We start from the raw sequence: 25,667 nt of genomic DNA, 5'->3' as shown, positions 1-25,667 counted from the left end.
TAGCAGATATGAGCTTCTGGAAAGGATTAATCGATTCGTTGAATTCGGTATTCTCAAATTCTGATCCTTTGTATGATTCGAACTATAACGGAAACCCTAATTCTTCAATTAATCGAACGGGGGGAACAATGGAAGTAGGTGTAGATGGGAGTATGGTTTCGAATGAGAGAACTGCTGGTAAATTGAAAGGCTACTTTGATTTGGCGACGGGAGAGATTGATAAAGCTGTTAGAGCTGAAGAATGGGGTTTAGTTGATGATGCAATTTTGCACTATAGAAATGCTCAGCGTATTCTTGCTGAAGGCGCTTCTACCCGGCCCCCGTCGTTTATTTCGCCGAGGTAATGGGGAAATTGATGATCTTTACTTGGCTGTATGTAGTTTTTGTGCTTGATCATGCTGTTATTTACTGGTTTTGCTGGCAATATACTATTTTGGAATGTGCGGAACAAGTTTATATCTTGAATATGGATGAATGATGTGACTGAATTCTATGATCCCTTCAAGGCCGTCTCCGACAATTTGGTGGCCCTGTTCTAATTATTAAAATTAGGCCCTTCAACTTTTAGAGGACTATTAAAAGGTTAAAAATATTATTATAATTTAAAATGGCTTTTTTTTTTCAAGTACAGTACTACAATTTATTATAGAGCTTAAATATTCATAGTACTAAGTTTAATAGTAATTTAATTGAACAACAAACAAAAACATTTTATTTAAAAAGTGTCATCCTTCTAATATTTTTTGAAGCAAAATCCTCAAATATATCTTCATAATCAAAGATGAATTTTTAGGTTTTAGTTTGGAAATGGTGGTCTTTTATGAAGAAGAAGGTGAATATGTAAGGTTATAATTTTTATTTTTTAAAATTATGGGCCCTTGATTTTGGGGGGCCCTGTTCCGTGTATGAGAAAAAACATGTCTAAAGACGGCCCTGGACCCCGTACTTAGATTGTGTGATGAAGAGAGTAAACTCATATTGCATCCCTTAGTATGAGGAGATTTTGAGCGTGTCAAAAATCGTCCGGACCGAGAGAGTGTGCCTGTGTGACCGAGCTTTATTCTTTATCTCAGTGTGTAAAATTCCCTTATGTGCTTTTATGTTTTGCTAGTTATACATATAGTCGATTAATTTTGTAGTTTTATGAAGTTGTACACTTTAGTTATGGTAGAATTCTTTTGTTATTGGCATCTTCTATCGCAAGCATTTAAAAAATTTTGTGATGAAATAATTGGTAGAATTCTTTAAATCATCGAAGGATTTGACAACAAAGTGCTAATTGTTACTACTACTCCTTCCTGCTGAATATCCACATTTAAAAGATTATAGATGCTCGGCGTACCTATTTTTAAGTGTCCATTAAAAATCTTGTACTTTTGAACTGTTTGAGGGGTTGTTGTGTTATGTGATTTGCCTGAGGAAACCAGTTTGTCTTGCATGAGGAAACCAAGTTTGACTAATTCCTTAATATGCTGTAGTGAACAACAGAAAGTCAATTCCTACCATCAGAAGATATCAAAGTGGCAAGGACATGTTTCGGAGAGATTACAAATCTTGAGTGCAAGAATAGGTTCGAAATGTGTATGCTCAGTTCAATTCACTATCATGTAATTTTCATAATATGTTTGATCCTTGTAAATTAATGATTCTAGCTCTTATCTTTTTTCCTTCTCTTGCTTTTCAGGCAGCAAAACAACCAACAAGGTATGTCTTTGTCTATGTAATGTGCAAGTTGATTCTTTCATAAGGTTCTCGTTGGCATGAACTTTTTGCATCATATGGGTCTATGCTTCGTTTGATCGACTGATTTGCTTCCCTTACTCCTCTCTAGACCTTGTATCTGCTGTTTGGTGTGGGACTAAGTTACTTTGCTTCTGGAGAAGTGATTGGTGGTTTTACAGCCTTCAATGCACTTTAAATGATGTGACGTTGCATTTTGCTTGATTTTTTATTTTTTATTTATTTTTCCTGGTATCTGCGCTCAAAGGAACAACCTGAATGTGGAAAGTGTGACTAATGCAAAATCTAGAGTTTGGATACTACAACCTCATAAATCAATTTGATCAAGCATTTTTTTGGGTCTAGTTTCCATCCGGCTTTGTCCTTTGGCCATTTAGTTTCTTTGTGTATCTAATGTGTGCTAATTCTGGTGTTTACCTTATGTTATGAAACTTTTCCCAATCATATAAATTTCCTTGCAAGGCATGTCATCTATTTCGTAAAGATATAGTCCACCTTTCTATTTTAGTTTGTCCCTGCTCGTTGTCTTCTTTGGCTAGTAGATGTTTATCAATCAATCTATTTCTCTAATAAAATATTATCGGTTGATTTCCTCCATACATCATGCGTACTTGTTAATATATTTGAAATGTTAACAAAGAGTGTATAGCATCTTGGTGTATATCTTCTTGTCCATTTCAAATTATGTCTGTTGTTTTTATATTATGTGTCTTTACGAGGTGTATAAGTTGCTTGGAGCATGTTAATTTTATTCCATGTGATCACTTTACGGCTATGTATAATAGCATACACACTAATAATAAATTATTTTTTTTGAGAAATTTTTCTATCCATCTTTCAGATTACTTCTTCAAATCCACAAGCTGCTAAGGGGTTCTCAAAACAATCAACTTTAATAAAAACTGTTCCACAGAGGCCCTCTATTGTTACAAAAAGCAGTTCACTAGCTAGAGATCAAACAGATAAATCTGGAGCATCTAAATCAAACCAAGATACTGGTGGTTATGATGCAAAATTAGTTGAGATGATAAACACAGTAATTGTGGATAAAAGTCCTTCTGTCAAATGGGAAGATGTAGGTAAGACGAGTGGGTTAGTTGCGAGTAATAAACCTGCTTTGTGCTTTGTTTAATCATTGTTGAAAGTTTTGTTATTTGGCCTTGTTTTATAATCTGTAATATGTATTCTATTATCATTTTAAACCTTGTTATTTGACCTTCTCAGCTGGTCTTGATAAGGCAAAGCAAACTTTGTTTGAAATGGTTATCCTACCCACCAAAAGAAAAGATTTGTTTACTGGCCTTAGGAGGCCCCCCCGAGGTATAGTGTTCTAGGCTGTTAATATGAGATGTGATATAGGCTGCCTACTCACTTTTGTGGTGATTTTGAGTATCATTTTGCTTCTAGGTCTGCTTCTTTTTGGTCCACCTGGCAATGGGAAAACAATGCTTGCTAAAGCTGTTGCTTCGGAGTGTAATGCAACATTTTTTAACGTGTCTGCGTCTACCTTAACATCTAAGTGGGTGGGTGATCTAGCCTCGACTGAGTTCGTATACTCCTGTTTTTCTATAGACTGCATGTCTTGATCAATTCCTGTGCTATGTTCGTGACAGGTTGGTGAAGGTGAAAAGCTCGTCCGGACTCTCTTCATGGTTGCTATCTCGAGACAGCCTTCTGTAATTTTTATGGATGAGGTATGTTTCTGTTCTGAATCCCAAAACTGATCTTCTAGCTGGTCCAATTCTTCAAAAACTATGTGAACAACTGTTCTGTAATGTAGTATGTTGTGTCTGGGTGCACCGTGCACGTGATATATATATACATGTTTATCTTTTGCAAGTTAGAGCCCCTAAAAATACCATATGTCATTCAATAGAAAACATTAGAATGTTATTTTGTCAATTCAGATAATTGTTTGCCGCCTTTGGAACTTGTGGTCACCATGTTTTACATCCAATTTTAAACGGGGCAAGTAAGTTGAGTTTAAGGAATACCTTTATTTCTTGTGTGTGGTAGTCATGAAATGGTAAGTTTAATCTTGAAAGGTCTTATTGTGCCATAATGATAAAGAAGTTAGGCCAAGTTTAATCTTGAAACAAGTTTGGTGACCTGGAAATGTCTGGCTATATATAAACTTTAAAAGACTGTGAACTCCCCCTTTTTACGTAGCAAATATGTTTTGCAAAACTTTGTGTATCACAACTGTATTACTGATTGTATTGTTTTTCTTCATTTATGATGGTTATTGATATAATTTTGAAATTCTGCTGCTATTAATTAATTTTGGGTTTGTGGCTGGTAAGATTAGAGACTTTGCTTCTGAATGATTGGACATGATGTTTTTTCACTTTTTGGAATATGTTGCCCATTATCAGTCCATAGTAATAGCAAACTGTATGGCCATCCATACGATAATTCCCCTTATCAATTCAAAATTATACTTTGTAGGAAATTATTTGTATTTTTGATGCTATTTTTCAGTCACTTTTTTTTTTAACTAACTCGAACATGTTATAACATAACAATGTTGTTGTATTACCTGCACAAGCAAATAACAAAAAATTATCGTGTAATAGATCACAAGGCTAAATAAAATAAAACAAAAATTAAAAATAAACAAGATATCCTGATGTCCAATGGTACTTTCTGAGGAAGCCCCAGTTTATATGCCAGATATATAAAAAACATATATTAAGTGTCAATTTCGTAAATAAATCAACAAAAATTCCCAGTCAACATAACATTTGGGGGCAATGTTTGATAAAAAGTTGATTTATTAATGACAGTGCCACTTGATAAATGATTTTTTTGTTTATCTGGCAGATAAACTTGGATTTTCCCTTATTTTCTGAACTTTCATTTTTAGGTCCGTAGATGGTCATATGTGTGTGTGTGCGCTCGCGTTTTAGTTTTTTTTGCCAAAGAGGTCATATGTTTATTTCCCTTATTTATTTGCATTTGTCTTTCTTAATACAGACATTTCATTAAATTGGTTTAATGTATTCTAATTTTTGAAAATTCAATGTGTAAATATTAGTTTATTTTTGTTGCAATCACTTCTATCTTTAATTCTTACCTTAAAGCATTTACTGATTACGGGTCTGTTCTGCCTTTTTCTTTTGGCAGATCGATAGCATGATGTCTACAAGAGAGGCTAATGAACATGATGCCAGCCGAAGGTTGAAGTCAGAGTTCCTTGTTCAATTTGATGGTGTCACCTCAAATCCTGATGATCTAGTGATAGTAATTGGTGAGCTTACTACACTTTAGTAGGTTGAAAAAAAAGCTGTTTTTCAGAAATGGAGAGAGAGCAAACCAAAGTAGTGCACCCTATAAAAAACACTTCACATAGACTTATTTCTCTCCTTTTTTTTTTTTTTTTCCGATGGGATAGACTTATTTCTTTTTTTGTTTCATCCTCTCTTTTCTTTTCCTATACAGGTGCAACTAATAAACCACAAGAAATTGATGATGCAGTTTTGAGGAGATTGGTACTTTTCCATCTGTTTCACTTTATATAATAAGTCTTCTCACTTTGATGAATTGTCAAAATTCGTGATCTTGTCTCTACATCCATTATTGACCTCATTGTGACAGAGATCTTTCTGTGATGTTGTTCCTGGTGTCTGAGCTTGGATTGATTGCAATTATTAGATTATACTTAAACAAAACTCCATTATGTTTGTTTCCAAAAAAAAAAAACCTCCATTATGTTTGTTTCTCTTCTGTTCTCATATTAAGCGGTTAGGCCTGGAATATAGGCATCATATGATTAGCAATGCTTGTTTATATTATGAACTCTTGTGTTTCTGAGATAGCTCCTGATGAAGAAGACATATTTATTGCTTAGATCATTGGGTGGATCTAGGATCGTCAATGACCTGGTTGAATTTATGCAAAGTATTACTTTATTCGATGCATTTACTTAGCCTCCCTTGTTTATCAACTTCATATTACTCAGTTATATGGAATAATCACTTTTGGTTCATTTAGCCGACCCCACTTATGGGATTAAGCTTTGATTGATTGATTGACTGTACTCAGTTGTGGAGTGTATAAGAATCTTATATGTATATATTTGGGGCCCCTTTGGCTGATTATAGTGTTGGGACTTTTTTATCTGTAACACTATCACATCATTAGTTGCTTCTATGCTCATGTTAGCAATCCTTGGCCAGGTCAAGAGAATATACATTCCATTGCCTGATCAAAATGTCAGGCGGCTTATTCTTAATCAAAAATTGAAGGGTCAAGCATTTTCCTTGCCTGGTAAGTGTAATATTACTCCATATAAGACTTTTTTTTTTAGTCCTATTACTCCTATCCTCTCTGCGTTTTATTTTGATTTATAATTATTCATTCATCAAGTATATTGTACAATGCAGATACTTGTATGTTGTTTTAAATTTTAATACAACTGTTTTTACATTAGCTGTATAAATCCAGAAGAGCTTCTTATTTATTCCCACCATGTACAAGTTCTAATAGCGCAAGTCTAGATTAGTTAAAAGAATCTAGTTTGATTATCCAATCCTGTATGCTTTCTTGATGTCTTCCAGACTTCTTTAAATGCTATTACAATGTATTTGTACTCTCTTCTGATTGCTTAAGAATCCATTCGTGTACTGTCCTTTTTTTCCCCCCTTCTGTATTCATTACTTAACTGAAATACTTTTTTGACCCATCTACTGTTTTTTCTATGGCAGGCCAAGATTTAGAAAGGCTTGTGAGAGAAACAGAGGGTATGTTATACTTGAGAGTCTCATCTGTGTTCTGGTTTTATGGCTTCAGTTGTATTACATGCCAGTATAGTTTGTCGATATTTATGTTTTAAGTTGCTTTATGTTTTGTCTATTTTTAGGATACTCCGGAAGTGACCTGCAAGCCTTATGTGAAGAAGCTGCCATGATGCCAATAAGAGAACTTGGTCCAAACATACTCACAGTCAAGGCTAATCAGGTTGCTTGATTGTTATGTAGTCATCATTAAATTGTTTTATATTAAGCAAATGATTCTTAGGTATTTGCTTGTTTATCTGATATAACAGGTCAGACCTCTGAGATATGAAGACTTTCGGAATGCTATGACTGTGATTCGACCGAGCTTATCAAAGAGCCGATGGGAGGAGCTTGAACGGTGGAACAAAGAGTTTGGATCCAGCTAACCCATCATTTATTTGGTTAAATTGTATATTGCTGACCGAGCTTGATCCAACTAAAGGTGTAGCTGTGAATTGAGACAGTGATGAACATAAGACTAGATTCTTTCTTTGTTTACTGTTTATGTACATCTTGTAAATGAATAAACTTTACTGATTAAAACGAAGTACAGAAGAAAATAGGTTGTAGGAGGTTGGCTGTATTGAGCATATTTGGTCCATGTTTCTATTTCCAACATGTTGTAGGAAGTTGGCTGTAACATCTTGAAAGTTGTATAATTGAATTAATGAATCTATTTTTCGATATTATTAGCATATTTGGTCCATATTTCTATTTCCAACAAGAGTTGTTGAGGTTGGCTGTAACATCTTGAAGCTGTAAAATTGAATTAATGAATGGATAACTCGGATACCTTGGACTTGCGCGGTGTGCTCCTTAGAGCCAAAAAAAAAATAGGATAAAGGAAATTCAATTTCTATTTCTTTCTTGATAAGTTTGTAATAGCACACGGATAATAATAATAAGGAACATGCTTCTATAATACATAATCAAAATGCTGAACATCTCATGAAGTAAGTGATTTTCTAAATATTCACTTGCATAGTTTTTGTTGTCCCATATTATCTCAATCTTTCGTAACATTTCAATCCTTTGCACTATAAAAATTGTATTTCAATCCTTTGCACTATAAAAATTGTATTTCAATCCTTTGCACTATAATAATTGTATCATTTACACACCATATTATCGATAAATCAATAAGACAAAAATTGGAAAATTGTTTTAGAATGGAGGAACTAGGAAGTACAGTAAACAAAATTTCCAACTATAAAAAATCCTTATTTTCATGTATATTATGCTGGATTTGTTAGAGGTATCAACAACTAATTATGAATTGAAATAGCATGTTATCCACGACTACCACTTTCCGTTGGCATCTCTCAACAGTCTACATGCATAGAATTTTGCATAGTTTATATATTTCCGATGATCAAATGATCGTTTTGGGCTATAAGTCATTAGGAAATTTAAAAGAGAAATGGAATAATGTAACAAGTAAGAACAAAGGTGAAAGGATAAAAAGGTTTGTTTATCATATCTATGTTCCAACCCTATCATATGCAATGCTTAACCTCATTCTTCTTCAATCTTAAGAAGAAAGATAAGAACACTCGAATTAATTAAGGTAATCAAGAAATTCCTACCGGAAAACACGACACAGAGTACTATTACTGTTTTTAAGCTATAACCAAAATCACTCACTACCTACGCTAGCAAAAAACACACAAGCTAGCCAAACAGAACAGATTAAAATGGCTAAGGACCTAGCTAGATTAAACTGAGTATCTTTAGACGGCAGAAACAGTCATCATCTGCACTTGTTGTGGTGCTGTTGGCTTGACCGGGTCCTTTGCGAGCTTCCCCTCCTTTGGTGTAGAGCCATAGTAGCAAGCGTACAAAATCAGTTGTGCTACGGCAAGTAAGGCTCCAACCCCATTGCCAATCTACGCACAAGAAAGAAACAAAGGATTAGGATACAAATTACAAGCATTATAACGTGCACATTGAGAATGACTAGATGAAATGAGGTATAACTGATTACCAGAATGTAAGGATCAAATCTGATGAAGGCATATGCACTCCAAACGACTCCATTAGACAAACCAGCCAATGAAAGAGTCAATGGCATGTATTCAACACTCTTTGTTTTTATGACCTTGTACTGTTATGCCAAACAAACATTATTTCAAAATTCAGTACATAATGTACATGTATCAACTTGTAATTAAATTAATATCGAAAAATAGAAGTACAGATGCAAAATTCATACCATAATAGTGAGAGGTGCACCATAGAGAATGATCCCAAAGACGTCACAAAAGATCCCAACAAAGGTAGACCTCGAAGTATGAGTGTGGAACGCTAGGAGTGTGATGCAGATCAAGGCAGCCAGAAACACAACCTCCGCGACATAGTACATGAACATTGATTTCTGAATTGCAACAACAGAAACCAGTTATCATCATTAGATCACGAATTGACAGTTCGGCCTGCAGCAAAGAACAGGACTAAAAATTCAGGGGATTTTATTATCTTCAACTCTTACCCTCTTCTGGTTGTTAGCATATCTCAAATATACCAAGTTGTAGCAAATGTACATAACAAGTCCAACACTGTTAACGGTGGTAACAAGGATGCTGTGAGGATGCACGAACGGCATCGAGTAAAACACCCACATGAAACAGTTGATTATACCAGCCACAATTGGATGAAACTTGAATTCCTCCACTGATTTGTTCTTAAAAATCCTCCAAATTGTAGGCCTGTTACATACGTCGTACATAAATTATTTCTCGTGTTAATCAAAATCGTACCATACATTATATATTACCGCGTTACAAAACATGTATACTCGATCTAAACTTCCATACTTTGTCATAAAATTCAATTATTACCTTGTAATGTTTACATAAATTATAGGAAAAGTTAGATTAATCACTAATCTTAATACAAAGTATCTAATAAGCACCATACTTATTTGGTGATATCACACACATCCAAATATCCAATGACACATTCAACATTATTGTGTTTATATCCAGTCCAACTAAATTAATTCAATAATTATATCACAATTAAAGCACTAATTAATATAAAAACAAAAGAGGAAAGAGAAAGTATAATAATAATAATAAAATTAAAAAAAAAATGCATACGCAGGGGAGCAAAAGAGGCAGAAGGATGTAACATTTCCTGCAAAATTAAAAAACAACAAATCAAAATTAGTACTAATTAAACAGTGTGATTAAACAAAATTAGTTATTATCACTAAATAATTAACAGTGTGATTAAAGAAAATACAAAAAGCGTGGTAAAGAAGAAAAACACACAAAAAGCGTGATTAAGCAAACTAAAAGTTGCACTCTAGTACACTCCATAGTACATGCATCAAATTTGGGTAATAAATACAAATTTTAATAACAGAATTACTATTTGTATTTGTATTTATAACAACAAAATAACCTTATATTTCGCCGATTTTTTCGCTTGCCGTTTTACTCACGACTACCTGAACTCTTTAACACGCCGTATTTTTTACTATTTCACTCAATCATTACCAATTATTAACCAAAATTAATTAAATTACACTGTTTTTTCAATATTTTGGAATTTTGATCAAGATTTATTATTCACATTGACTCAATTTTGACGTAGCTTAATCAAGTTTTGGATACAAATTAACTCCTTAATTACGACATTTATACAATTGATTATCAACTAACTTCTTGATAAAAAAAAAAAAAAAGAATATGAAAAAAAAGTAATTAAGAGAGTTTGACAACTGTAAAATTACCAAAAAAATAATACTAAGAAAGTAAGAAATCAAAATCAAAATCAAAATCAAATTGATTTCTAGATTTAAAACAAAATATTAAAAAAAAAAATGAAGCAAGAATTTCATGATGATGACATAATTTTATGCAATTTAAACTACTATTACTACTACTACTATAACCTAATCATGAAAACTAAATCGATGAATTTCATGCATTAAAATGATCGTAAGATAAGTTTGGATTAATTGCATGTAATTAATGGAAGATTTTCAAGAGCAATAATGCTAATTAATACAATTATTTTTTTTCTAAAAAAGGAAGAGCAAAATTAAAGGTAGAGAAAAATAATCATACCAATAATTCCAAGAATACTACGAATAAGAAGAGGATTCACCATTGTTGAATAGCTTCAAGAATCAACAGAAAGAAGACGAGAAAAAGAGGAGAGAAAATTTAGAGAGAGAATTTAGAGAGAGAAATTAGAGAGAAAAAAAAAATGAATGAATTGAAAAGTGAGAGAAAAACTGAAGAAATTGGGCTGAATTTATAGAAAAATGTTTGACTAAGAAAGACTTGCACTTAACCTTTTTTTTGCGTTTATATTTATCGGATTTTAATTAATATTTTATAATTTATAATGGAGTATATAATTGTAAATATTATCCAGTGTGGATAATTATCTTAATGTAAAATGAATAAATCTCATTAGGAAATTATAGGTATCTATTCGTCGTTGTTATCTTATGAATGTAATTAATTAATTTATCTAGTTTTTATACTTATTAGATTAAAATGATATAAATTCTGAACTTAAAGCTTTATCTTTAATACGGGTAATCTTATAATTTACCTTGTTACAGTGTTAATCTTATTTATTAGATAAAAATTTTAAATTAAGATTGTGATGTATAGTAGTAAAAGATTTTTTTTTAAAAATTTTATAAAGATAGATTAATTTTATTGGATTCTTGTTTAAAGTGGATCGACTCTGATGCACGATATAAATGCTCCATGCAACTGATTTTCTGCTCCTAAAGCAATTAATAACTGAATGTACGTTTTTAATTTCTGTTTGATAATCGAGCAAGCGAATAATGTTGTTGCATGCAATAGTAGTGAGCTTGACCGCATTTCTCGTGAGAGTTCGGTTTTGTCCAGCCCGTGTAATTCATGCGTGCATGTTATCATGTGACTAGGTGTTGTATATGTAGTCTCATATGCACTGTATACACTTTACTGTATTGTATATACTATGTAACCCTTATGATCTTATCCCATCGTCGTAGTTAATAGTTGTCGTACGTACATAGATAGGTATTGTATTGATTGAATTAGATGCAATGTAAGAGCTAACTAGCTTGCACATGTTTGGCTAGACGAGTCCTCCCTTAATAAGAGTAGTTATTGATTACGCTTGCATTGAAACACGTGGAGATGCATAGGGTGCATGCAACTAACCCAGTCCAGCGTAGAACAAGCTAATTAAGCAAATTTAAAGGTTCACAATTTGAACGTTATAGTGTGCATTCTATGGATGTTATTAGTACACGATTTATGTATGAGCTTACAGCTTACTAGCTAAACCAATTAACAATAGACTAGTAATGCATGCACTATATACATAAATTAAGGATTGCTTGTAATTCTAAGCTACAAAAAAGGCTTTGTACTTTTTGATGCAGCAATCAATAATTTAGTTTATATACACGTAACAACTTTAATTATTTCGTCGATATCAAAAAAAAAAAATTGCTCCTCCGGTTTAGATTTTTTATTCGTACAAATTCTTATATAATATCGATTGTACGTATTGCGTTTAGCATATTCGATCATAAGGTCGTAAAAACCATGTGTACTCTAAATCATATATCATGCTCATTGGTAGAGAATAAACTTTTATGATAAATCAATTCATTTAGATAACTATTTAGTTATAGTTACGATAATGAGACGTGAAAATAATTATTCGTGAGCAGAAAGAACACTTTATATCTTACGTATTAAACTACCCTCTCTAAAGGAAAAACAATTTTAGTAAGCAACTATTTTGTTTGATATCTAACCTGGCCCCTTAGCTTGTACAATTGTACATTGACCGTACCAATAAAATCTAAGCAAGCAAATATAGATATGGGGTCATTCCGGTCATAGCCTCATATGAGAATTTGGAGCTGAAAAAATTTACTCTGACTTATAATTATATCAGTACTATGTATTAATTGTTATCAAGGTAACAACCATGTTATCTTTTAATAGCCTTCATGTACTTTACATCATCAAAGCTCAATAATTTGTCAAAAAAAAAAAAAAAAAAAAAAAAAATCATCAAAGCTCAATAAGTCAATGCAGGAAGTTATTATTTATTGAATATTTTTTCAGAAATTTTAAAATTTCTATGAAGTTAAATTGGTTCGAAAATATAAATCTACACTACATTTTTTTTTTCCCTGTTAAACTGATTAGGATTATGACATCTATATTGACAATTTTGTGCGAATTACATCAGCATCGACCCAAATTCCATTGAGCGCAAAAATGTAATTAGTGTTTGTGTTAGTTTAGTACCCCAAAAAAATGCAATAAAACTCTTTACTTATCTTATCACCTACCATTGTTCTTTTTTAATTAATGTGATGTGAAGTATATTATTCACAGAAAGCCAAACACTTACCTGCAAAAATTAAATTGAATGCCAAAAACTATTTTAATGTGTTGCCTCACTATAAATATATAAGTAGATACTTTAGCCGTCTTCAAATAAAAGTCTTATTTGCCTTTTACAGGGTTTGGTTAAGTAATGTGAATATAAGAAAGAAAGATAATAAACTTTAGTTTTATTGATTAAATGTGGATATATAAAAAAAAAAAAAAATAAGATGCCGGAGTTTGATTAATTTAGATTCAAGAGCAAATGAAATAAATTAAATGAAACTTTAAATTAAGAATGGACGGAGAGATTGAGAGAGTATTATTTTTGCCAATACGACTTAATAGTTAATACTCCATAGCATCCATCATATACTTTGTCAAATAGTAGGCTTGTGTAAATTTTTGGCAAATTATCCTTCCATACAAATTAAATCAAGTTATCCAAAAAAATTACCAATTAAACTTTATACTATACGATTAATACTCTCATCGACGTAGATGGGCACTTTAATGGTAAGAAAGCACTTTGATGAATTGGTGAGTGTATGATCACTCATTCACTCCTACATAAATTTCGCCCATCATACGCAGACGTAAATGTAATGGTACAATCAAAATTACAACAACCTAAAAATTGGTTAATTATGTAAATTAGCTCCTAATTATTCTATTGTACGTTAGTACGTACGTACCCTCAACAACAATCATTCACAATGAGATTTTGTATTACGCACCTCCTTGTCTTCATAAAAGGTTTTTATATGGAGAGTACTGTATTAAGTATAACAAAATTAATTATGATAAGTTGATAAGTAAAATAAGCTAATAAGATTAATTCATTGTGATAAGTTGATAACTAAAATAAGCTAAGATTAATGAGCAAACTTATTGTGTTACTGTACTTAAATTGTACATTCTCTATTTTTAAGACGCTGTCACTTTGAAATTGACATGTACGATATACACACAACACACATACTAGTCATGTGGGGTCTTATGAAATTCATTCAATTTGTGTTTATCTTGACATATTGATATACATTGTATAGTTGAGGATATTCACGGTTAAAATCCTTAAAGATATACTTCGCATATTGATAAGCATAAAAATGTGCAAGTATAAAAGATTAATTATTTACAATAAATTTATATAACCTCATGCCCTATAGATCTATAATGCATGGCATGACAGATGGACAATTAATTCCTAAAATGAAAGTAAAATAATAATCCACGTCAATTATAACAATATCATTATCCACGATAAGTCGATAATTTAACCACACATGAAGTCCATCAAACCGAATTTCCCAATTACGATTATCAGATCATGTTCTTAGGAATGCTTGAAGGTTGTTCAAGGGTTCAAACAAGACAATGTCTATGTATGATTATGACTAATATACAGTTTAGAAAACAATCAAAGATTGGAACAGCTTATATTGGTATTACTGATAATGTGCCATTTAATTTGGATTCACATTTAGGAGTATAACGATGAAAGTTGAAATTAATGACAATTTTTTTTTAAAGAGGAATGCAAGTAAATGGAACATTTCAAATATTACTCCAAAACACAGAGGCAATAGTTGTCTACAAAATCAATACTAATTGATGGTTGCCCTAGAGAGTCCAAACACGGCCGTGTTCAAATTCAGGGGCAACCGCCAACCGGGCAAGCAATCCTGCATAGCTGTGCTGGCTTAGTGGCTTTAACCCAAACTCACTAACGACTTAAAAGAGGGAGGGGATCAAAATTGGACATCTTTGAAATACTACTGTGGATTTTTTTTTAATCAAAGTAACATTCAAACAACCATAGTACATATGAAGTATGTTTCAATATCAATATGTTCTCCACATCTGATCAGCAACAGCAAATTCATGCAAAATGAGGTTAAACTTTCAGCATTAGTACTCCCTACAAAAAGCTGAATGTAAGCGCAACGATACTGACCTATTAGCTGCCATTTTATATACTAGTATATACATTGTGTTGAGCTCCAAAAACTACGCGTTGTTAATCTCTCAAGGAGAAAGGACAATTATGTCTGAAACATTAGTGCTCTCATCACTTTCAGTAGCCTCAGTGCTTGAGCTACTGCCACCATTCTGAGACATGCTTTCTTTGATGATGTTCCTTGGATCATTTAATCTTGTGGGAAGCGAGATCTTCAGTCCCAAGCCGACTTTGACCTGTTCTGTTCCATAGATTTTGGGGCTGGATGTAGAACCATAGGAAGCTTGGATTTCCCTGGAAGATGATGAGCCTAAAGATTGCTTCTTTGAGCGGAATCTGCCTCTGTTGACATGCTGTGCACAGTACTTTTTATATGGTAGAACTTCCTGCTTGCACCGCCACTTCTTCCCATCTGTTCTCTTACACCTTGACTCAGATTCTGTGTTGCTCTTGCAACTTTGAACTCTCGGGCACCTCATTCCTGTATCTAAAAGATAGACTAATAACATAAACTATGAACAGATAAACAAGAGAAAGAATACAAGAATTATTTAGTAAAGAGATGATTCGTCATAGCCAGATAAGAGCTCCTAGAGTAGACCAATAAAAAAAACATAATCAACAAGTACGCAGTATATATACCCTCAATTTCTCAAATGAACACAAAATAAAAAGATACGCAACTAAATGTCTAACTATTGACCGAAGTACAATATCAACTGCAAGTCGGTATAATAGAGTTGGTAAGGTGCAACATTCTTAACAAATGATAATATGATGCAAAAGCCAGTGGAATATTCATGAGGTGATTGAGGTTAATGATGATGAATCTTGAATTCAAACCGAATCATTTACGAAGTATATTAAAGTGGAACACATACATCAATAATTTGTAACAGAAACAACGCTTCAACACCATAAAAATAGTAGAAAAAATGCTAACCATTTAGAAGAACACTTTTCGGTGAGAAATCCAGTCCTGATGTTTGGTTGATGACAGCAATCCTATCTTTCGCAACGACACACCTTGCCTCATTGTTTTGCTTGTTGTTCCCATAGCTCACTGCAACTGCAGTAGAAGTGACCAAATCTTGAGCTCTCTTCACAACCTTAATTGGCTCTATCGGACCTGTATTTTCTGAGGATTTTGGCCTGAAGTCTTTGTTAAGGTTAATGTTTTTGTTTAAGTTTTTGAGGTTGGGGGTTCTGGAATATGGACAGGCTTCCACAAGCTTTCTTGAACGGTTACTGCCTCGATGCATGTGCTTCTCGCAGTATTTCTCATTAGGAATTACAGATTGGTGGCACCTCCATTTCTTGCCATCAGTCCTCCTGCATCTCCCAGGCTCCGGATCAATCATCTGTCGGTGATGATCAAAACTCCCGCAGGAAAATGCTAGAACCACAAATCATGATAACACCCAAACAAAATCAACAATACTTATACACTCATCGCCTCAAGCACTCAACGGTCAACACTCAACATCAGCCAACAAAATACACTAGCAAGGTTAAATTCTTAGATTGTCTTTATTTTTGTTATTATTATTATTATCAAGTGCAAAAGTTCGATATTGTAGATACAAATGAATGCAAATGTAGCATAACTAGTAAATTCAAACCTCCTACATTCATGATTGCTCAAGTACCTATATAGTAATGTAAAACTTAAGTTATCAGTAATAAAGACATTCGAGTATAAGCAACATTGGACGATGATTTCATAGTACATTCCACAAACTGTAAATCCGTAATGGATCAATCAAACATATCCATTAGCACTTTGTTTTACAAACTCATCAACCAAAGAGTAAATGCACACTAGTACCCAACTTCTATAGTACAAACACTACATTCTTTCCTACCTTAACCTCTAAAAGGAAAGACACAATAGGGTTTTAGCATCCTCTCACAAAAAGTCACCAAATTGACCAATCCCACAAAAGATCCTAGGTCCTCAACTCCTCATCTGAAATCATAACAAGAAAACCCCCGTAAACCTTATGTTAAGGCGCAACTCGATCGAGTCTCAAGAGCATTATTCATTTGATAGTCCCCTACAAGAGACTAATTCTTAAATGGAATAGGAAAATTTGCAATTATAATCCCAACTATTGTCGATCCTCTCATAACAAGTCCAACTAAAGGGAATGTCTTCCTAAAATAGTCCTATGACCTTCTTCACCCAATTTTGATAAACAAATGTACAAATAGATAAGCAAATCAGCTCAAGTCAACACATTTGCACTATATAACCTAAACCAACCAAAGAATTGCATTCCAAAATGCAAACCAGAAACAGAAAACAACAACAATAAAATGAAACATACAAGTATTTTACAATTTATAATCCAAAACTTAAACCATAATTCACATGCATATAATCAAAGCTTCCAAAAACCAGTTCAATGAAAAAGGGAAATTATGATTTATGTACGAAAGCAAATATTAAATATATAAATAAATTACAAATGCTACCAAGTAAGTAAAATTAAATTGAGAACATAAATCAAATAAATTGAAAAACCCAACAAAAAAAAACTTACAAAAAGAAGGAGATGATCTTTTGTAGAGGTAAAAATGGGGAGGAAGAAGATGAAAAGGAACAGGTAAACCACGAACCAAATACTTAAATATTAATAATTGTCTCTTTAATTCTTGAACCTGATCCTCTGTAAACATGACCACTGAGTTTATCCTACACCCTTTTCTCTCCACCACCGCTTGATTATGATTATGATCATGATCATTTCCTTCTTCTCTTCTTTCACCATTAAAATCCTGCCAAAGATGTTACCTTTTTCTCTCTCATCACTTTTGGTGGACCCACCAATCCCAAGAGCAAGACTGATCAACGGTTCTGATTCATCCTCTGTTTTTTTCCCCTGTTTTTCTTCAGTTTTTTCCCTCCACCTGTCCTCCCCTTCTCCTTCACCACAATTCAAAAAAATAAAAAAACCAGATCATTACAATAAATAAAATTAACCAAAGATGTTATCGTTACGGGGTACACCAACAATGTGTTGGCTACGTTCGAGGATAGACTCGAAGAAAAATGGGTTACTAACCTGAAGAGGTGGGGAAAAGGTTGACAATAAGAGGGTTCATTGTGTTAGTTTGGTAAAGGGAAAGGAGGTTGTAGGTGGTTAAATAAAAATGAAGAAGAAAATGACAAAAATTGGGAAAAAAAGGCTTGAAAAACCAAAGTCATTAGAGATTGTCAGAAGGGGTGAGGACATCTGACAACTGGAGAGGATGAAAGGAGGAGAAAGAGAGTAAATTGGGGGGTTTTGGCAGGTATACTTGTCAGAAGGAGTGAGTACTGAGTAGTGAGTGTGGTGTCAATATTTTTGTGTGTTTGATTGATTGCTTTTAAAAATTGGGAGTGGAACGTGCTCCATAAGATAGATCGATGGAGTCTTCTCCTACCTTGATATGTAGGCTTGTGGTGGGGGAAGGATTGGATTGTGATTTTTCTTACCTTCGTCCTTGTATAATCGCAACACGCTAAGTGCTCCTTTGTTTTTTTTATTTTATGAAACAAGTACTTCCTTTGAAAGTAGGATGAATAAATAGTATAAATAAAACAAATATTTAAAAATGGAGAAAGTATTTAATAAGATTTGATATAGCAGGATATTGTTTGAAAGATTTGTCTATGTACTCTTTACTTGTTTCTTTATTTGAAGGAGGGGGGATGAGATGAAATTATGGGATAATTGTGTTTATACTTTGTACTTTGTTATGTTTTCACTAAACTACAATTTAACTTATTTGTCAACTATAACATATGAAATATATATCAATTGTTTTGATTTTAAGATAAATAATCTATTGAAACAACTTGATTAAAACAAGTTATAATTGATTAGTCTTAACCTATCTCTATGGAATCCTATCATAATTGAAATTATGAAATTACAAAAATTTGCTTTGGGCCTAAGTGGGCTTGGCCCATTGATCATAATTGAACAAAACTCATTGTCAGTAATTTATAAATCAGTTGATAGGTCTGGTATAATTTCAACCAATTTTTACAACCTCAGGGTACTCCACACACATTCATTTCAATTTTGAAAAATCTCTTCAAATTAGTACAAAAGTGTAGATTATAGGCTTTAAATTTGGATAAAATCTAACCTTTTCATGTTTGAAAAACATAGAAGACGAGATGTTTATCATGGACCCCACGAAATATAAGGAAGCCATTTGGATAGTTGACAATGCACTTTGCCTTCGAATTGTCAATTTAGCAAAGTATGTACACGTTTTCTTTCATTAACTCAAGACTACCGCGTACCAGATTTATTTCTTGTTGTCACTTGAGTTTTCCCCCACTCCTAAACTCTCCGAAAATGGTTTGATTTCGTGAATAATAACATTCAAATTGAGTCAATAAAGATTATTTTTGAATATGACATAGTCAAGCATTTGAGGTGCTTTTTAGGATTCCCAAAGGGTTTCAACAGTCGTATTTGAAGAGGATATTGGGTATTTTTGACAAGTTTTAATAAATAAATAATTTTCCTCAAAAAAAAAAAAAAGAAAAAACACTAAATCAGTTTATTTACCATTTTACCCATTTCTAATCCTCTCATCACCGCCCTTCCCCTACACCGTCATAGCGCCACCCATCACACAACTAACCAAACCGCCTCATAACAATTACCAAAAGTTTACATCTTTCATTTTCATCTTTTTTTTAGGGGTTTTCGAAACCCTAATTTTTTTCCCTCTCTAACTCCTCAACCATTATCGCTCACTGCATCTTCTTTTTCCAGGTATCTAATTCTCTCTTTAGATTCGTGTTTTTAATTCTTGCTCATCCTTTTCTGATTTGCAATTTCAATTTAATCTCTTGATTGTATGCGTGATTGTTTCTTTTCTTGCAATATTTTGTGAATTTGTGATTTGATGAATTTGATTGTTATAGCATGAATTTTGTTCTTTGATGGAGATAATTTTTTGTGTTTAAATTAATTATCGACTGAAGATTGCTGGTTGAACTCATTAAATTTTATTAATTTTTGTTATAGATTTCCGTTGAAGTGAATAGGAAGTAGGGTTATCAGTTTAGATTTGAGAAATGGCGTCGATAGACCCAGAGATAGCGAAAACTCAGGAAGAGAGGAAGAAGATGGAGCAGGAATTAGCCTCTCTTTCATCTCTTACCTATGATACTGACCTTTATGGGAGTAGTGGGAGGGAGGATTATGTCCAGTCAATCCCTGTCGATGATGATGAAGATAATGCCGATGCTATGGATAATGAGGTGGCTCGGAAATTGGCTTCTTACACGGCTCCGAAGTCTCTGTTAAAGGAAATGCCTGGTGCTGGGGCTGACTATGATGATGGGTTGAGGAAGCCACAAAGGATTATTGATCGTGAGGATGATTATCGGAGGAGGAGGCTTGATCGGGTTATTTCTCCTGCGAGGCATGATGCTTTTGCGATGGGGGATAAGACCCCGGATGTTGGTGTCAGGACTTATGCAGATGTGATGAGGGAGGAGGCACTGAGGAGAGAGAAGGAGGAGACGCTGCGTTTGATTTCTAAAAAGAAGAAAGAAGAGGAGGAGCAGAAGAAGAGTTTGGAAGAGGAGAAAGGAGCTGGTGGTGTTGCTGCTCAAGCTCAGCCTTCTCAGAAGAGGAGAAACAGGTGGGATCAGTCTCAGGATCAGCAAGGGGATGAGGGCGTAGCAAAGAAGGCCAAGTCTTCCTCTGATTGGGATTTAGCTGATTCTACCCCTGGAATTGGAAGGTGGGATGCCACTCCTACACCGGGGAGACTTGGTGATGCTACACCATCTGCTCGGAAGAATAGGTGGGATGAGACACCAACACCTGGCCGTGCACAAGATTCTGATGCTACTCCATCTGCTGGTGGGCTCACTCCTGGAGCCACTCCTGCTGGATCGACGTGGGATGCCACTCCAAAAATTACTGGTATGGCTACACCAACACCAAAACGTCAGAGATCAAGGTGGGATGAGACTCCAGCTACCATGGGGAGTGCAACACCCATGGCTGGGGCAACTCCTGCGTCTATGACCCCTGGTGTGACACCAGTTGGTGGGGTTGATATGGCTACACCTACTCCTGGGCAGATAAATCTGCGTGGCCCTGTAACTCCCGAACAGTATAACTTGATGAAGTGGGAGAAGGATATTGAAGAGAGGAACAGACCTTTGACTGATGAAGAGCTTGATTCCATGTTCCCACCTGAAGGATATAAGATCTTGGATCCTCCTGCTTCATATGTGCCAATTAGGACCCCAGCAAGGAAGCTTCTTGCCACACCCACTCCAATGGGGACTCCACTTTATCAAATACCAGTTGAAGACAGGAATCAGCAATTTGATGTGGGAAAGGAGCCTGCTAATGGGCTGCCATTTATGAAACCAGAGGACTATCAATATTTTCAGGCGTTGTTGAATGATGAAAACGAGGAAGATCTGTCACCAGAGGAGCAGAAGGAAAGAAAGATTATGAAGTTGCTACTTAAAGTGAAAAATGGTACTCCTCCTCAGAGGAAGACTGCATTACGGCAACTCACTGACAAAGCAAGAGAATTTGGTGCTGGTCCGTTGTTTAACCAAATTTTGCCTTTGCTTATGCAGCCGACATTGGAAGACCAAGAACGACATCTTCTTGTGAAAGTTATTGATAGGGTACTGTACAAGCTTGATGAGTTGGTTCGACCTTTCGTTCACAAAATTCTTGTGGTTATTGAGCCACTCTTAATTGATGAAGACTACTATGCCCGTGTTGAGGGGAGGGAGATTATTTCAAACTTGAGTAAGGCTGCTGGATTGGCCACTATGATTGCTGCCATGAGACCGGATATTGATAATATTGATGAGTATGTCAGGAATACAACCGCAAGGGCTTTTAGTGTCGTGGCTTCAGCTCTAGGTATACCTGCTCTGCTGCCATTTTTAAAGGCAGTGTGTCAAAGTAAGAAGTCATGGCAAGCTAGGCATACAGGTATTAAGATTGTCCAACAGATAGCCATTTTGATTGGTTGTGCTGTTCTGCCACACTTAAGATCTTTGGTGGAGATCATAGAACATGGTCTTAATGATGAGAACCAGAAGGTCAGAACAATTACTGCACTTTCTCTGGCAGCTCTAGCTGAGGCTTCAGCCCCGTATGGTATTGAGAGTTTTGACTCTGTATTGAAACCTTTGTGGAAAGGTATCAGATCACACCGTGGAAAGGTCTTGGCTGCATTCCTGAAGGCCATTGGTTTTATCATTCCGTTGATGGATGCTCTTTATGCTAGCTACTATACAAAAGAAGTTATGTTTATTCTTATTCGAGAGTTCCAGTCACCCGATGAAGAAATGAAGAAGATTGTTCTGAAAGTGGTGAAGCAGTGTGTTAGCACTGAGGGTGTAGAGGCTGACTACATTAGAAGTGATATCCTTCCTGAGTTCTTTAAGAACTTTTGGGTTAGGAGAATGGCTCTTGACAGAAGAAACTACAAGCAGCTTGTGGAAACTACTGTAGAGATAGCCAACAAGGTCGGTGTTGCTGATATAGTTGGTAGGATAGTGGAGGATCTTAAAGATGAGAGTGAGCCCTATAGGCGTATGGTCATGGAGACAATTGAGAAAGTGGTGACAAACTTGGGGGCATCTGATATTGAATCTCGCTTGGAGGAGCTTCTGATTGATGGTATTCTGTACGCCTTTCAAGAGCAGACAAGTGATGATGCCAATGTCATGCTTAATGGTTTTGGCGCTGTGGTCAATGCCCTCGGCCAAAGGGTCAAACCATATCTCCCCCAGATATGTGGTACAATTAAGTGGCGTTTGAATAACAAGAGTGCAAAAGTAAGACAGCAGGCTGCTGACCTTATCTCCCGAATTGCAGTGGTTATGAAACAGTGTGGAGAGGAGCAGCTTATGGGTCACTTGGGTGTGGTGTTGTACGAGTATCTAGGAGAGGAGTATCCAGAAGTGCTGGGTTCAATCTTGGGAGCACTGAAAGCAATTGTTAACGTCATTGGTATGACCAAGATGACTCCACCAATCAAAGACCTGCTACCTAGGTTGACTCCTATTTTGAAGAACAGGCATGAGAAAGTACAGGAGAACTGCATTGATCTTGTGGGACGTATTGCAGATCGTGGAGCAGAGTTTGTTCCTGCAAGAGAGTGGATGAGGATATGCTTTGAGCTTCTGGAGATGCTCAAGGCTCACAAGAAAGGAATTCGAAGAGCCACTGTGAACACCTTTGGGTACATCGCCAAAGCTATTGGACCTCAGGATGTCCTGGCTACTCTTCTTAACAACCTTAAGGTGCAAGAACGTCAGAACCGTGTATGTACAACAGTGGCTATTGCAATCGTTGCTGAGACTTGCTCGCCTTTCACCGTTTTGCCAGCTCTTATGAATGAATACCGTGTTCCTGAGCTTAATGTGCAGAATGGTGTCCTGAAATCTCTGTCTTTCCTCTTTGAATACATTGGTGAAATGGGAAAGGATTATATCTATGCTGTGACTCCTCTCCTCGAAGATGCTCTTATGGACAGGGACTTGGTTCATCGTCAGACTGCAGCTTCTGCCGTGAAACATATGGCTCTTGGTGTTGCAGGTTTAGGCTGTGAAGATGCTTTGGTGCACCTTATGAACTATGTGTGGCCCAATATCTTCGAGACTTCACCTCATGTTATCAATGCTGTTACAGAAGCTATTGAGGGAATGAGAGTTGCATTGGGTGCCGCTGCAATACTGAATTACTGTCTGCAGGGTTTGTTCCACCCAGCCAGGAAAGTTAGGGAAGTCTACTGGAAGATATATAATTCTCTGTATATTGGAGCTCAGGATGCTCTTGTTGCTGCTTACCCGACTTTGGAAAATGAAGGAGAAAACATCTATAGTAGACCCGAGTTGTTGATGTTTGTGTAAAGTTAGATGATGCATTTCAGATTTTGCAGATCTCTCGTTCCACCCTTATAAACTTTTGCTTAACAGAACTGTTGTGACCTATGCTCAGTAATTGTTTAGATTGTTCAATATTTCTTTTGCTTTTGATTAGTTTTGCTGTAATTGCTGAATTTTTACTCTTATGCAGAACTCCCATTTACGGAAACAAACGTTTTGTTAAGACACTATTCTCCTGATTGTGCTTCAAATAGGATTCCAACCTGAAAGGATGAATGACTGGATGAGGCTGGTCTTCTTCTGGGAATTAGCCTATGTCTTCAGATAAAATCTACTCCACTTCGTATTTGGATTAATATTTACTCGCATATTATGCTTCTTTGTATGAATAATAAAGATTATGAAAATTTTTCCTTAATTGGACCTATTGGTTATCAGAAATATTATTATTATTATTATTATTATTATTATTATTATTATTATTATTATTATTATTATTATTATTATTATTATTATTATTATTATTGCAGGAAATTTGTTTCATGATTCATATCTGTAAGGCTGTAACCAACTTACAGCATTATATTCCTACCTTATCAATGTTATCATGGATTTATTGGGAATATGGCCTTCTGGATAACGTAATTTCCAGAACTTTTATTCACACTTTTTATCTTTTTTAAAATGATACTCCATATTATTTTCCACTTCCTAAAATTTGGGTTTCACTGAAAATGATTTGGAATCAACTACTGTATTTTGTCAGTTTTATTTTTAATTATCAGAGCAGCACTTTTGATTAAGGGCCTGTTCTCTTCCGTTGAAATTCAATTCAATTCAGTTCAGTTCAGCTCAGCTCAGTTCAGCTCAGTTCAGTTCAGTTCAACTCTTATGTCTAATGATATTGCTAATGATATAAAGCCAAATTTCATTCTTTTAAGCTCTTATTACAACGACGCAACAAATAATAATTATTATTATTATTATTATTATTATTATTATTATTATTATTATTATCAATAAATAATAATAATAATCATGAATAAATAATAATAATAATAACAATAATACTAATAATAATAATCAATAATTAATTATAATAATAATAATAATAACAATAATTAATATTAATAATAATAATAATAATAATAATAATAATAATATCGATACAATTCATTGTTCAAATGGTTCTATTTTCTTATACACATTTCTATTGTTAATCTTATTGAGAAAATTAGAGTACTACACAACTTAAACTAATTTTCATAGTCAGTTAGTTCTTCGTCTTCTTCTTGTCCACCAAGCTCCTCCATTACCTCGGCATTCCTCTGAACTGACTCCCATATCTGATCAGTTATTTCTTGTCGGACAATATCCATAGCTGCTTTTCTGCTACATGTAAGTGTTTTGTGTTCTTTTGTCATAATACTATTTTATTTTAAAATTAAATAGTATATGTGTTTAATATATTTAGAGGTTTCAAGTTTTTAATATATTTTCCATAAATTTATAATTATATTATAAATTTTATAATTATGTCATATGAAATAGTACATTTGTATATACACATAGGTATAGTAATATATAATCAAAGACCACTAATCCGTAGTTAAAAATCACTAATTAATAAGTTCAGTTCAGTTCAGTTCAGCTCAGTTCAGCTCAGTTCAGTTCAGTTCAGTTCAGTTGATTTTAGTCAATCAGAACAGGCCCTAAGTCTCCAAGCTGAAAAAACAGGTTTGTAACAATAGATCCATAATTGTAAGTTGCTTACAATTGTCACCTTATCAATATCTTTACCGAACAATACGTACTAGAATTTGTAATTCAGGTTTGTTAAATCGATTGATCAAGTCAATTTTAGTTCACATAAACACAATTCGATATTCTAGTTACTCTTGGACCAAATCAATTATCAGTTTGTTTTAAGG

General features: G+C 34.4%; 4 protein-coding genes across 6 annotated transcripts in view; 2 read left to right on the top strand and 2 right to left on the bottom strand.

Moving 5' to 3' along the window:
- Positions 1 to 7,232, top strand: part of LOC145614265 (uncharacterized) — a 99,200-nt gene extending 91,968 nt beyond the window's left edge. The window contains exons 3-15 of one of the 2 annotated variants that reach the window (XM_081669286.1): positions 4 to 340; positions 1,479 to 1,570; positions 1,685 to 1,704; positions 2,582 to 2,819; positions 2,965 to 3,060; positions 3,148 to 3,263; positions 3,354 to 3,434; positions 4,867 to 4,990; positions 5,182 to 5,231; positions 5,919 to 6,009; positions 6,447 to 6,482; positions 6,602 to 6,699; positions 6,788 to 7,232. In XM_081669286.1, the coding sequence (XP_081525412.1) occupies positions 9 to 340; positions 1,479 to 1,570; positions 1,685 to 1,704; positions 2,582 to 2,819; positions 2,965 to 3,060; positions 3,148 to 3,263; positions 3,354 to 3,434; positions 4,867 to 4,990; positions 5,182 to 5,231; positions 5,919 to 6,009; positions 6,447 to 6,482; positions 6,602 to 6,699; positions 6,788 to 6,904 (1,491 nt within the window). In that variant the 5' untranslated portion in view covers positions 4 to 8 and the 3' untranslated portion in view covers positions 6,905 to 7,232. The remainder of the gene's footprint in view (positions 1 to 3; positions 341 to 1,478; positions 1,571 to 1,684; positions 1,705 to 2,581; positions 2,820 to 2,964; positions 3,061 to 3,147; positions 3,264 to 3,353; positions 3,435 to 4,866; positions 4,991 to 5,181; positions 5,232 to 5,918; positions 6,010 to 6,446; positions 6,483 to 6,601; positions 6,700 to 6,787) is intronic. The other variant, XM_081669287.1, reaches the window with a different exon arrangement.
- A 1,016-nt stretch (positions 7,233 to 8,248) lies between these two features.
- Positions 8,249 to 9,243, bottom strand: LOC145615688 (bidirectional sugar transporter SWEET6a-like). The gene is made up of 4 exons (XM_081670745.1): positions 9,007 to 9,243; positions 8,731 to 8,892; positions 8,503 to 8,622; positions 8,249 to 8,404 (listed from the first exon to the last, which is right to left on the bottom strand). The coding sequence occupies exons 1-4, from the start codon at positions 9,241 to 9,243 to the stop codon at positions 8,249 to 8,251; spliced, it is 675 nt and encodes a 224-aa protein (XP_081526871.1).
- Positions 9,244 to 14,664: 5,421 nt separating this feature from the next.
- LOC145614604 (growth-regulating factor 9-like) lies at positions 14,665 to 18,257 on the bottom strand. 2 transcript variants are annotated; one of them, XM_081669667.1, is made up of 4 exons: positions 17,915 to 18,257; positions 17,393 to 17,775; positions 15,790 to 16,242; positions 14,665 to 15,327 (listed from the first exon to the last, which is right to left on the bottom strand). In XM_081669667.1, the coding sequence occupies exons 2-4, from the start codon at positions 17,526 to 17,528 to the stop codon at positions 14,915 to 14,917; spliced, it is 1,002 nt and encodes a 333-aa protein (XP_081525793.1). In that variant the 5' UTR covers positions 17,529 to 17,775; positions 17,915 to 18,257; the 3' UTR covers positions 14,665 to 14,914. The 2 variants fall into 2 exon arrangements, with proteins under 2 accessions (XP_081525793.1, XP_081525792.1); XM_081669666.1 differs by having other exon boundaries at positions 14,666 to 15,333.
- A 1,160-nt stretch (positions 18,258 to 19,417) lies between these two features.
- LOC145614108 (uncharacterized) lies at positions 19,418 to 24,193 on the top strand. Its single transcript, XM_081669107.1, has 2 exons — positions 19,418 to 19,627; positions 19,883 to 24,193. Exon 2 carries the CDS (start codon positions 19,933 to 19,935, stop codon positions 23,758 to 23,760), a length of 3,828 nt encoding a protein of 1,275 aa, XP_081525233.1. The 5' UTR covers positions 19,418 to 19,627; positions 19,883 to 19,932; the 3' UTR covers positions 23,761 to 24,193.
- Positions 24,194 to 25,667: the final 1,474 nt, after the last annotated feature.

Source organism: Chenopodium album, chromosome 25 (assembly GCF_948465745.1).
Source record: "Chenopodium album chromosome 25, dcCheAlbu1.1, whole genome shotgun sequence".
Lineage (NCBI taxonomy): Eukaryota > Viridiplantae > Streptophyta > Magnoliopsida > Caryophyllales > Amaranthaceae > Chenopodium > Chenopodium album.
This window is presented reverse-complemented; position numbering and strand designations above follow the sequence as displayed.

Excerpts from the sequence above, each read along its gene's own strand:
- LOC145614108 (XM_081669107.1), top strand. The coding sequence starts at position 19,933 with ATGGCGTCGATAGACCCAGAGATAGCGAAAACTCAGGAAGAGAGGAAG.
- LOC145614604 (XM_081669666.1), bottom strand. The coding sequence starts at position 17,528 with ATGTTTACAGAGGATCAGGTTCAAGAATTAAAGAGACAATTATTAATA. Across the intron at positions 16,243-17,392 it reads AAGATCATCTCCTTCTTTTT|CATTTTCCTGCGGGAGTTTT; the intron begins GTAAGTTTTTTT and ends TTGTGGTTCTAG. Across the intron at positions 15,334-15,789 it reads GAAAAGTGTTCTTCTAAATG|ATACAGGAATGAGGTGCCCG; the intron begins GTTAGCATTTTT and ends TCTATCTTTTAG.
- LOC145615688 (XM_081670745.1), bottom strand. The coding sequence starts at position 9,243 with ATGTACGACGTATGTAACAGGCCTACAATTTGGAGGATTTTTAAGAAC. Across the intron at positions 8,893-9,006 it reads ATGCTAACAACCAGAAGAGG|AAATCAATGTTCATGTACTA; the intron begins GTAAGAGTTGAA and ends GTTGCAATTCAG. Across the intron at positions 8,405-8,502 it reads GATTTGATCCTTACATTCTG|ATTGGCAATGGGGTTGGAGC; the intron begins GTAATCAGTTAT and ends TCTTGTGCGTAG.